The sequence below is a fragment of the Artemia franciscana genome, chromosome 4, assembly GCF_032884065.1.
Source record: "Artemia franciscana chromosome 4, ASM3288406v1, whole genome shotgun sequence".
Lineage (NCBI taxonomy): Eukaryota > Metazoa > Arthropoda > Branchiopoda > Anostraca > Artemiidae > Artemia > Artemia franciscana.
The window spans coordinates 34,121,096-34,134,580 of record NC_088866.1 but is presented as its reverse complement, the minus strand read 5'-3'; the positions used below and the strand labels follow the sequence as shown (position 1 = coordinate 34,134,580).

Sequence of the window (13,485 nt, the reverse complement as noted above, 5' to 3'; positions counted from 1 at the left end):
CACTAAATCTAACCATCAAAATTTTCATCCAAATCCAACCAACGTTTCTCCCCCTATACGTGATTACACAGACGGACGGACAGACAGACAGACGGACAGAGGGATTTTACAGCGTCTTAGGTAGCCATGTTGGCTAATTGGATCCAAAACAAGAAAAACAATGGCATATCATCATGCAGGTATCATCACCTATTTGGACAGTGGAAAATATCCATCAAGATAGGTTTTTGAGATCTGTCTGTCTGTCCGTCCGTCTGTGCAATCGAGTATAGCGGATTTGTATTGAAATTGAACTATTTGGATTAAAATTGAGCTTAATTAGGGCGATGGGGCTTTAAGTGTTAAAAAAAATTCGAGTTTTTCATTTAATTCACTGTAACTTGCATATGGAGATGAATTTCGATGAAAATTGAATAAAGATGTCTAAGAGTATGATATGCATTGAGTTCTGGATGGAGACCCAAGCTTAATTAAAAGTTGAGTTTTTCACTTAATTCAGTGTAGCTTGCGAGAGGTTGATGGATCTCAGTGAATATTGAACCAAAGTAGCCTAAGACCATGACAGGCATCAAGTTTTGAGATGAAACCCCTAGCTCAAATAGAACGAGGGAGAGAGGGTTTAAGTGCTGAAAAAAGTCAAGCTTTTGGTTTAATTTAGTATAACTTGCGAATGGAGCAACGGATCCAAATGAAAGCTAGACCAAAGATGAGTAGGATCAGGGCTCATATCGAGCTCTGGTGTCACAAGCCATATCTAAAATAGGGCGAGGGGGAGGGGGTTTCAAGTTTTAAGAAAGTCGAGTTTTCCTTCAGGTTAGTAGGGCCTATAACTACTTCTACCCATGGCTTATCCAAAGCCTGGAAATAACCCTTTTCCAAAATAAGTCATACTGAAGCCAACCTTCAACCAAATATTCCGTCCCCAGAGAAAAATTATTTTGTATGGTACTTGGTATTTACCAAGTGACATACAGTGATCGCAAATTCTGTAGGTCTGTCGGTCTGTCAGTTTCGGTCTTGCTAGTTTAGGCTTTTCCAGATTAGCTAGGACGACGAAATTTGGCAGGCGTATCAGGGTTCAGACCAGATTAAATTTGAACTGGTTGTTTCCCCGATTCGACTATCTGGGGGGGGGAGTGGGAGGGCGGTTAATTTGGAAAAATTAGATCGGATCTTAATTAAATTTGATATTTAGATGGATATCATGTCTCAGAGCTCTTACTCTAAATTCCGACCGGATCAGGTGACATTCGAGGGGGAAACCTAAAATCTTGGAAAATTCTTAGAGTGGAGGGATCGGGATGAAACTTAGAGGGAAAAATAAGCACAAGTCCTAGATACGTGATTGACATAAACAGAACGAATTCACTCTCTTTTGGGGAGTTGGGGGGAAGGTTAATTCTGAAAAATTAGAAAAAATTAGGTATTTTTAACTTACGAAGGAGTGATCGGATCTCGAATTTCATCGGATGAAATTTCATATTAGAATGACCTCGTAACTTAGATCTCATGTTTTAAATCCCGACCGGATCCAGTGTCATTGGGGGGATTTGGGGGGGGACGGAAATCTTGGAAAACGCTTAGAGTGGAGTGATAAGGATGAAACTTGGTGGGAAGAATAAGCACATGTCCTAGATACGTGATTGACATAACCGAAATGGATTCGCTCTCTTTGGGGGAGATGGAGGGGGTGTTAATTCGGCAACATTAAAAAAATTGAGGTATTTTTAACTTAAGAGCGGGTGACCGTTCGAGAGGTATTTTTGAATTTGATATTAAGAAGGAACTCATGTCTCAGATCTCTTATTTTAAACCCTGACCAGTTCTGGTGACATTGGGGGAGAGTTGGAGGGGGAAACCGGAAATCTTGGAAAACGCTTAGAGTGGAGAGATCGGGATGAAACTTGGTGGTTAGAATAAGCAAATGTCGTAGATACGTGATTGGCGAAACCAAACTGGATCCACTCTCTTTGGGGTAGTTAGGGGGTCCAGTGCTTCGGCGAGTTCGGTACTTCTGGACGTGCTAGGACAATAAAATTGGTAGGCGTGTCAGGGACCTGCACAAATTGACTTGATAAAGTTTATTTCCCCGATTCAACCATCTGAGGGGGGGGGGCTCAAGGGAGAGGAAAAATTAGAAAAATGAGGTATTTTTAACTTGCGAGTGGGTGATTGGATCTTAATGAATTTTGATATTTAAAAGGACCTTGTGTCAGAGAGCTCTTATTTTAAATGCAAACCAGTATTAAGCCTCTGATTTTCTTTTAAATTAATCTATTGATTCTTATAATTTTGCTAGAGCTCATGCCATATGAGCTCTTGGCTCTTCCGACCTCGTCAGAAGTGCCATATGAGCTCTTAGCTCTTATTTTATTCCTTTTTTCTCAAAAGATTTTCGACTTAGTCTCATGGTTTTTGCCACTTCATGGTGTGAAATCTGCTGCTAGAAATAGATAGGTTGCAACTTCTGCTGTATTGTCTTCTAGTATATTTAAATGTGTGCTTACATCGTTCCTGCGTCCCCTTAAAAGTTCTGTTTCTTACGGTAATATTGGTTTGTCTTCTGTTGCATATGCAGACGACGTTCTTCTTGTTGCTCGGACTCGCCGTGGATTGCTTTATGATTTTACTATATTAACCAATGAACTATCTAAGATTGGACCGTCAGTTAATGCGTCTAAATGCGAGTTTATTTGTTTTAATAGCCCTTATGTGGTTGCTCCATTCGTTGCTGGGACTGCAATTCTGCCATGTTCTTCTTTAGTTAGTTGGCTTAGTCTGTGTTTCGGTCCAGCACTTTCCACTACCTTTTCATCCCTAGTGAATCAAGCCGTGAAAAACCTATGTGTCGCTTACGGAAAAATATCCCCAAACAAAAGCCGTTACTACCGCAACGGTTTGTGCATGATTTATAACACTTATTGCGCCCCTGTGCTTTTGTTTTTATCAGGCATGGCTCATCTGTTTCGTAAAAAAAAATCCCCATACTCTACGCGCGGCTTATTTCAGATATTGCAAATTCCTCCTCCGGTTTCCTAGATGGCACCAAAACAGAAAAATAATTGCTCGATTTGGTTTAATAGACGTGCCTTCTCGGATTCAGTCTTCCAGTGATAATTTATGTAAAAAGACTATCTACTTTATTATCTACTTTTATATATAATATATATATATATATATATATATATATATATATATATATATATATATATATATATATATATATATATATATATATATATATATATATATATATATATATCTATATATATAAAAATAAGTTGTCTGTGTGTGGATCTGTGGATCTGTGGATCAGGTGACGTCATGTTTGTTCGCATATGACGTCTGAATTATTTCACACTAATACAAAAGAAGAAAAAAACTAAAAAAGGTAAAAACTACAAAAAAAACTAAAAAGAAAAAAAAACTAAAAAAGCTAAAAAACTAAAAAAAAACTAAAAAAAGGTAAAAATCTAATAACTAAAAAAAAACTGAAAAAAATAAAAAAAAGGCAAAAACTACAAAAAAAATAAAAACTAATAAAAAAACTAAAAAAGCTAAAAAACTAAAAAAACTAAAAAAAACTAAAAAAAGGTAAAAAACTAAAAAAAACTAAAAACTAAAAAGAAAAAAACTAAAAAAAAGGAAAAAACTGAAAAATAAAAGAGAAAAAGAAAACTAAAAAAATATGAATAAATATATATAAAAATAAGTTGTTTGTGGGTTATATCTGTCTGTCTGTCTGTCGAGTGACGTCGTGTTTGTCCGCATATGACGTCTGAATTATTTCACACTAATACAAAAGAAGAAAAAAAACTAAAAAAGGTAAAAACTACAAAAAAAACTAAAAAGAAAAAAAACTAAAAAAGCTAAAAAACTAAAAAAAAAACTAAAAAAAGGTAAAAAACTAAAAACTAAAAAAAACTGAAAAAACTAAAAAAAGGCAAAAACTAAAAAAAAACTAAAAACTAATAAAAAAACAAAAAAAGCAAAAAAACTAAAAAAACTAAAAAAACTAAAAAAAGGTAAAAAACAAAAAAAAACTAAAAACTAAAAAAAAGGAAAAAACTGAAAAATAAGAGAAAAAGAAAACTAAAAAAATATTAATAAATATAAAAAATATAAATATAAATATAATATAAATTAGCAATCAACAAAGCACCGAGACACAAATGACGACCGGGACACAGGGAGTATAAATGACGACCAGGACATAAGTAAAAAAAAAACTAAAAAAATGGTAAAAACTACAAAAAAACTAAAAACTAATAAAAAAACTAAAAAATCTAAAAATCTAAATAAACTAAAAAAGAAAAAAAAGAAAAAAGGAAAAAAATAAAGGAGAAAAACAAAATTAAAAAACGAATGTATATACAGACCGGGACACCGGGATACAAATGACGACCGGGACACAGGGAATATAAATGACGACCGGGACACAGGGACACAACTACAATGGGGACGCCGGGGGGCACAGGGGGATATAAATGACGACCGGGACACAAGGAATATAAATGACGCCCGGGACACTCAAAGAGAAATCACAGACTGGAACACCGGGACACAAATGACGACCGGGACACAGGGAATATAAATGACGACCGGGACACAGGGACATAACTACAAAGGGGACGCCGGGGTGCACAGGGGGATATATAAATGACGATGGCGACTCAGGGAATGGTCGATTAGCAATCACCATCAACAAAGCTCAAGGGCAATCATTAGAATCATGAGGTATAGATCTGAATACGGATTGTTTTCCCATGGACCATTATATGTTGCATGTTCAAGAGTCGGTAAACCTGACAATCTATTTATATGCACAGACAATGGGACAGCAAAGAATGTTGTATATTCGCAAGTTTTACGTAGTTAAAAACATATATATATATATATATATATATATATATATATATATATATATATATATATATATATATATATATATATATATATATATTCACAGGTGGGACATAGGCGCGTAACGACTTACGCGCGCGGGGGGGGGCTTGGGGGGGGTTGCGAAGCGCCCCCACCAACTAGGTGTTGGGGTGGCGCGAAGCGCCACCCCAACAGCTAGTATATATATATATATATATATATATATATATATATATATATATATATATATATATATATATATATATATATATATATATATATATATATATATATATATATATATATATATAGAATAAATACTTGAAGTAGTACTTGAAGTAATACTTAAGTACAATTTTGGCAAGTACTTGATATTTGATACTTAAGTAAGAATTTGGAAAGTACTTATTACTTAATATTTAAGTAAAAAACAATGAGTACTTAATACTTGATACTTAAGTAAAAATTTGCAGTACTTGTTGCAGCACTGGTCGAGGCATTAGTCTAGATTATGAGTAAACGTTTGATTCTGTTGATATAAGAACTTTAGTAAAGTTCTCACTCTTATATGATATACCAGACAAATACCTTAAAGCTGTCACAAGGTACCTTAAAGTGATTAGTGCTGTGTACGAGAATAATACTGCCGCGGCTAAGGTAACAAATGAGGTTAGTAGCTGGTTTTGTATCAAATCAGGAGTTAAGCAGGGTTGTGTTCTATCCCTGTTTATATGGATCATTTTGACGGACTTTGTCTTGGAGCACAGGAAAGGCAATGGGAGACCAGGGAATCAAATGGGGAGGAAATACTGTCCTTGACTTAGTTTATGCGTATGATTTAAGCAACCTAGATGAAAGTGTGAGCAAAATAAATTAACTTTTAGAGGTTTTGCGAGTTCAGGGTGCTAGAATAGGTTTGAAAATTAATGTTAAGAAGGCTAAGTCACTAAGGCTGGGAATAAGTGAAGATGAAAAGGTGACGTTGGGTAACGAAACGATTTATCAGGTGGGCAGCTTTGCTTACCTTGGTAGTATTGTTAGTAAAGACGGTGGGAGCAGTGATGATGTTAAAGGTAGAATGGCCAAGGCTGAAGGTGTGTTTTTTTAACAATTAAAAAAGTTTGGAAGAATATAATGATAAGTCTGCAAACCAAGATTAGAATATTGGAAGGTACAGTAATTACAATTGTCAAATATGGCTCTGAAGCACGGGCGCTCCGAAAGGCGGATGAAAATTTACTAGATTTTTTCTAGAGAAATTGCCTACGGATTGTTCTTGTTACCCGGCTTACTGATTGTATTTCAAACAGCAGGTTGTACGAAAAGTGTCGTTCAATCAGTCTTCCTAGGGTTACAAGGAAAGGACTGTTAAGATGGTTAGGGCACGTTCTGCGGATGAAGGATGACAGGTCGCCAAAGATTGTCCTTTTCGGCCAACTGACTAGGGCTAAACGGAAAGCAGGTCGTCCTCGTCTTGGATGGGATGATGTCATAAAGAAAGATTTAAAAGAAATGGGAACTTCTTGGAAGGGTGTAAAAATGGAGGCTTTGAATAGATTTGGAGGAAGGGGTGTGCGTGGCTGTGTTGGCCTCAGTCGGCTTCGTGCTGCGATGAGTTGTTAGTAGTAGTATCCCCTTCTCCTCCCCAACTGCGTATATTGTGTCTCAAATGACCTTGTTGCATTTAATTCACTGCTTGACAGAATTTTACGAAATTCTATTTAGTGTCCTGCAAGGTTTCTTTTCGAGACTTACGTCAACAAATCTGTAAAAATTTAGATTTTTAGCCGAGTTTTTGTATTTACCTCATTGAATATATTTTTTAACCGACAAATTTAACACAACACATAAAGATAAAATGTATTTCCCTAACAGAGAACATATAGCTCGTAAGGTTACATTTACTCCTAGGAGGGCTATCAGCCCAACAGCATTAGTAGAACTATTTATTCTTGAATGAATTTAGAAACAGCTTCACTAGAGAAAGAAAAAAAACAAATAACATAAGAACGCAAATCATATCTGAAACTGTTAAAACCATGTCATTAAGGCTTTCCCTCCATCGTCAATTATAAATTTGTTTATTCGTTTTTTGAATAAGTCACGTATGCTTTTTGAAGATAGTCTTATTATTTTCTTTATTAATATGTATTATTTTTTTTTTGAAGATCGTGAGTGTTGTTTGAGGTAGAGTCATTGAAATATTTTCTGTCCGAATCATAGCTCCCTTATCTTCTTTTAAGTAAATATACCTCGGCAAGAGACTACTTGCTCCAGATGAGTTTAGCGCTATCTGTGGATTAGTTTGGATAAGTCTACGATTGTTCATCATCATCAGCAGGCATTGCAATTTTAAAGGCATTGCCTTTAAAGGCTTCTTTAACAGCTTACTTGCTAGTTCTATATTCATTGCGTATATACTTTGTATGATCAGCTTTATCTTTCTTCTTTAGTACTCTAACGAGAATGACTTTAAATGATTTTATTCACATTAATAAGTTTCTTCTCTTTTCTGCTTTAGATTGATGAAAAAAGTAACGGAAAGACTGCTTTGCAAGTTGCAGCCCACGAAGGCCATGTCGAGGTTGTAAAAGCCCTCTTACAAGCTAATGCTTCAATGGAAATTCAAGATGATGAAGGAGATACTGCTTTGCATTATGCAGTTTTTGGGTAACGCTTATCTCCCTCTCTTTCTTCCTCTCTCTTTCTCTTTCTCTCTCTCTCTCTCCCTCTCTCTCTTTCTCTCTCTGTCTCTCTCTCCCCCCTCTCTCTCTCTCTCTCTCTCTCTCTCTCTCTCTCTCTCTCTCTCTCTCTCTCTCTCTCTCTCTCTCTCTCTCTCTCTCTCTCTCTCTCTCTCTCTCTCTCTCTTTCCTTTCCCCCTCTCTCTCTTCCTTTCTCAACTGGGAAACCGAACGGATTCAAACGGTGAAAAAGCTGACCACTAATTACAATTGTTGCCCGATTATAATCGTCTAATTGAAATTGCGGTGCGTCATTAATTGCTTGCCTTCATTGATATTTTTGATGTAATGTCGTTGTCCCCCTCTCTCCCCCTCATTCTCTTTCTTTGTTTTTCTCCATTTTTCGGTATTCCTGGCACTGTAAAATTACTGAGAAACTGAGCAGATTCAACGGTTGAAAGATCTTTTCATTAATTAGAATTGTCGTCCGATTATAATCGCCTAATTAAAATTTTGGGCCGTCATTAATTACTTGACTTCATTGAATTTTTCTATTACAGTGTCTGGGTATCTTCAACTGCTTTGTGATATATTGCTAGTCTGATAATTGGATAATTACAAGTTGGGGGGTCGCAAAATGAACAAAAACTCCCCGGATTTAACATCTTTACTGGTACATTTCTCCCTATCCTGAAAATCTTTCCTTTAATCTCTATATAATTACCAATTTTTTGCTTTTTCTCAGCCCCCCCCCCCCTACCCCTCCGGGATAAATTCTTTTATAGTTTCCTGATTGCTGTATAAGGTAAAATGGGATAACTTTATGAAGTTTTCAGAGCCAAGAGTTTATGGGACCTGACATACTCTTGCCCCGTAGGGAAAATCCTCGACCACTTTTCTATTGGCTAGAAGTAGCCAATGTATTGGCGAGAATTTATATAAATAATAAATGAATTAGTGTTTTTCTTATTCTGTTTTCTACTTTATCAAAAAAGAGAAATTAAGATCGAGAATGGGTTTTCTTCAGGCCAAGGAAGATATTGGACGATCAAAATGAAATTATCTTCAACTTCATTTGTCCTTATTCTTAGTTTCGCGTGGCTAACTCTAATAAACAATACACTCGATCTGCACTTTTGCTAATATACTGTGTGTCTTGTAATGCACTGTGTTTTTACTGTGTACATTATTTCCAATTACATTTGTCGATGCATGTTAAAAAAGAAATAAAATTATAAAAAACAAAAATTACATTTGTATTGAGGTTTTTATAAATTGCTTTGTATCTTTTTAATGATCTTTTCTTACTACCAGTCACATAAATTGCGCTCATTAAATGCACGAGGCTGTATGCGACATTTTCGGTGAAGTTTACTAAAGCAATAAAATATCTTCAGTGACTAAAATCTTCAGTGAAGTAATATCTTGAGTATAATTTAGTAATATTAGTAATTCAGTAATATCAGGTGTATTAATAATATCTTCTGTAATATCAATTCAGTAATTTCTTCAGTGAAGTAAAATATCATCAGTGAATCTCAATTAAAGAGAGTATGATAACCTGATTAGAAATCAAACCTTTCAGTTTCAAGTATGAGAAACTTTGGGTGCTTTAACAGTGTTTTAAGAAAGAAAATTACCAAAAATACATAGAGAGACGCCGGTTCTAATTACGGTGCGGTGTTCCCTAACAAAACTAAAAGATAAGAAAATCTTATGATTCTTGAAACTTTAGATTTCAGTTAAAGCTTTAAGTTAAATCAAATACAAAATGAAATATCCCGATTTTTGGCAGATATATTTGCTTTCCAATTGTGTTTTATTAACTAGGATAATTAGGACTTTGGATAATTAGGATAATTATTTATAATTATTATTATAATAATTATTATCTAATAATATATAATAATTATAATAATAATTATTATATGATAATATATAGTATATTATATAATAATATATATTATATTATAATCCAATATTATATTATATAATAATATGTAATATATATAATAATTATTAGAATAATTGGCATAATTAGGTCGTTGGTTTGATATTTAAGATACTGAATAAAATAGCTCTGTGCTATTCTACTACTACTACTACTACTAATAACTCACTGCAGCACCAAGCCGCCTGAGGCCAACACAGCTACGCACGCTCCTCCTCCAACCTAATCTATTTAAAGCCTCCCTCTTTACACCCTCCCAGGAAGTTCTCATTTCCTTTAAATCTTTATTTATGACATCCTCCCAACCCAGACAAAGACGACCTGCTTTCCGTGTAGCACCAGACGGTTGGCCAAAAAGGACAATCTTCGGTAATCTGTCATCCTTCATCCGTAGAACGTGGCCTAGCTATCTCAACCTTTCTTTCATTATAACCCCAGAAAGCGGGATTGAACCACACTTTTCCTACAGCCTACTGTTTGAAATACGGTCAGTCAGCCGGGTACCCAGAACAATTCTTAGGCAATTTCTCTGGAAAACATCTAGTAAATTTTCATCTGCTTTTCGGAGTGCCCATGCTTCAGAGCCATATTTGACCACTGTCATCACTGTAGCTTCCAATATTCTAATTTTGGTTTGTAGACTTATCTTTCTATTCTTCCAAACTTTCTTTAACTGTGAAAACACCCTGAGCCTTAGCTATTCTACTTTTAACGTCTTCGCTGCTCCCACCATCTTTATTAATAATACTACCAAGGTAACTGAAGCTCCCAACCTGATCAATCTTTTCTATACCTAATGTCACCTGTTCATCTTCACTTATTCCTAGCCTTAGTGACTTAGTCTTCTTAACATTAATTTTCAAGCCTATTTTAGCACCCTGAACTCGTAAAACCTCTAAAAATTCATTCATTTTGCTCACACTTTCATCTAATATACTTAAATCATCAGCATAATCCAAGTCCAGGAGCTTTCTTCCTCCCCATTTGATTCCATGGCCTCCAATTGCCTTTCCTGTGCTCCTTAAGACGAAGTCTATCAAAATAAACCATATAAAGGGGGATAGAACACAACCCTGCTTAACTCCTGATTTAATACAAAACCAGTTGCTAACTTCATTTCCTACCTTAACCGCAGCAGTAATATTCTCAAACATAGCACAAATCACTTTAATGTATTTTTCTGGTATACCATATAACGATAAGACCTTTGTTAACGCTCTTCTATCAACAGAATCGAAAGCTTGCTCATAATCAATAAAACTGAGGACCAAAGGTGTTTGACAACGAAGGTACTTCTCAATTATTAACCTAAGAGTGAAAACATGGTCGAAACATTCTCTACCTTTTCTAAAACCGCATTGTTCTTCCCTTAAAACTTTGTCTACCGCGTGTCTCAGTCTAAAAAGTATCATATTACTCAGTAATTTGCTACCTACAGAGACCAGACTAATGCCTCGATAATTACGACACTCACTCTTGTCACCTTTCTTATACAGTGGTTTAATTAAGGTTTTCCTAAAATCATTGGGTACTTCCCCTTTTTCAAAAATCATGTTCGTAATCTTCAGTAGCTTATTCCTAACCTCAGAGCCACCATATTTAAGAAACTCATTAATCATACTATCATGACCTGGGGCCTTATTATTTTTTAATCCTTTTAGTACTGTCGCTAATTCTTTGCACATCCTCAAAATGTTCCACCCATCTTTCTTTAACTTTTTCCTTATCACTAATTGTGGCCCCATTTCTGTCTTTAACTGGGACTAGTCCGGATTGGCTACTCCCTTTCAATTTGTTAACATGCCAGTATAATATTTTACTATTATGCCGTCTAGCCGCATCTTCCAGATTCTCAGCAATTTTATCCATGGCCTCCACTTCACATCTCCTTAATTCATATTTTAACGCTTTCTCCACTTTCTTTACATTCCTTTTGTTTTCATACGACCTGTCACTCAGATAATTCTTATACGAACCCCTTCTACTCTCTATTAAACCTAAAGCTTTTTCACTAATATTCCTAGTTGCAGTCTTAGCACTCCTCCCAAGGACACCGTCAGCAACTTCACAAATTGTTTTTCTGAAATTATTCCATCCATCTTCCACATTGTCAAAATTTAAACTCTCAAGTTTAGTACTCAACTGTTCCTGAAATTTTTTTCTCAAATTTTCATCCTGAAGTCTACCAACATCATAACTTTCCGGGAGGGAGTTACCCTTCCGAAATTTCAGCTTTAAATTAACCTTAGACACTACTAGATGGTGATCTTTACTTTTAACATCAATAACGGCACTCCTATACACCCTAGTATCTTGTATTGATCCTGCTAGTCTTCTGTTTACAATAACATAATCAATAAGGTTTGCTGTCTTACCATCACGTGAATACCATGTCAACTTATGGGCCATTTTGTGACCAAACACTGTATTGGTTATAACTAGGTTGTTATACCTACAAAATTGCAAAATGCCTATAGCCATTACTGTTTTCTTTTCCTACACCAAATTTACCTAGGCTAGGATACCAACTATCCCTATTTCTACCAACCTGGGCATTAAAATCTCTTAGCAAAAACACCATATTTCTACCTGGTACCCTGTCTATTTGCTCCTGTAACTGTAAGTAAAATTCATCTGAGTCACTAGTATCTCCATCAGTTGGTTCAATGGGGGCATATACTACTATAACTGATACCCTGAACTTTTTAGTCATAAAATGAGCAATTAGTATTCTATTATTAATACCTTCCCAGCCTAAACAAGACTTAGTAGCTTCCTTATTCATCATGAGCCCTACTCCCTGTCTATGTGCCCCATCCTTCCTGCCTGAGTAAACGAATTCTATGTCACCTAATTTCATGCTTCCTATCCCTGGGATATGAGTTTCTGAAACTCCTAATAAATCCAGTTCAAACCGTCTGAATTCGTCAGTCAAAATGTCGATGCGATAGTCATTTTTTAATCGTCCTAGCCTAAAGGAAGGTTCCGCGCTTTGAAGTTAACTGAAAAAAAGAAATTGGTTGACAGGAATTTACAAAAAGAACTCATTTACAATTTCTGAAATGGCTTACATGTGCAATGCGATTGTGGGCATATTGTCATAATACCATATAGAGGCTGTGTAGGCTAAACGTTGATGTTGTCCTGTAATTTTTGTTTTATCTGCGAATAACTAGTTGAGACTTCTTTTTTAAGGACAAATTTCTGGTCTAAAATAGAGTATAAAAAGAAATAGTAAGACAAGAATTGTTTTAAAGAATCATTTATTTTAACTTTAAGAACAAGTGCGAAAGTAATAGACCTTTTGAGCCAACCGTAAAGGGAATTGGGCTCACCATTAGCAGCTGGTCAATATTTAACTTCTTACATCTACTCATATACTCATTTGAATGATCTGTAAATTTATCTACTGTAAAAATATACTGTTGGTAGAATTTTTAAGATAAATAATAAAAGTTGTCTTTTTTTCAAGAATGTTTCTAAAATCATTCTTTCAATCAGATTTAGCAGTCAAAATGCACGTAGTGACCTTCGTGGTTGTTTTTGCTCGACAAACATTGCCGTCAACTGTCCGGACTTAGCTTTAATGAACCCGCTTAACTAAGATATTTTCACTTTTTCTTCTTCCCATTTTTCTTCTCTTTTTCGTTCTGTCAAAATTTTTATTTCTTGTAATTTTTGTTTATGCTTATATGTTATTTTTTTCATTTGTTTGTATACTTATTTAGAAACAAGGAGGTATTGACGGAAATGCTTTTGATGAAAGGTGCCAAAATTGACGCAATCAACAAAGGGAAATGTACACCGCTTCATATAGCCGTTAATAAGCAACACGTGGCATGTGTCAAAGTTCTGATCAAATTTAATTGTAGTCTAAATATGCAGGTAAGCGAACTCTGGTTTGAATTTTGTATTCGGAAACAAACATGTCTCGCAAATGTATAACTGATATTTAATATCCGTGTCTCT

The 13,485-nt window shown here is 35.2% G+C and overlaps 1 protein-coding gene and 1 long non-coding RNA gene across 4 annotated transcripts in view; both read left to right on the top strand.

Annotated features, from left to right (window-relative positions):
- LOC136026338 (E3 ubiquitin-protein ligase MIB2-like) overlaps positions 1-13,485 on the top strand; it is a 124,082-nt gene that overhangs the window by 69,638 nt on the left and 40,959 nt on the right. For all 3 annotated transcript variants that reach the window (XM_065702774.1, XM_065702772.1, XM_065702773.1), the window contains exons 10-11: positions 7,406-7,554; positions 13,245-13,401. In XM_065702774.1, the coding sequence (XP_065558846.1) occupies positions 7,406-7,554; positions 13,245-13,401 (306 nt within the window). The remainder of the gene's footprint in view (positions 1-7,405; positions 7,555-13,244; positions 13,402-13,485) is intronic.
- LOC136026340 (uncharacterized) lies at positions 3,121-4,203 on the top strand. The gene is made up of 2 exons (XR_010617273.1): positions 3,121-3,594; positions 3,900-4,203. It is a non-coding gene; the product is annotated as an uncharacterized LOC136026340 (long non-coding RNA).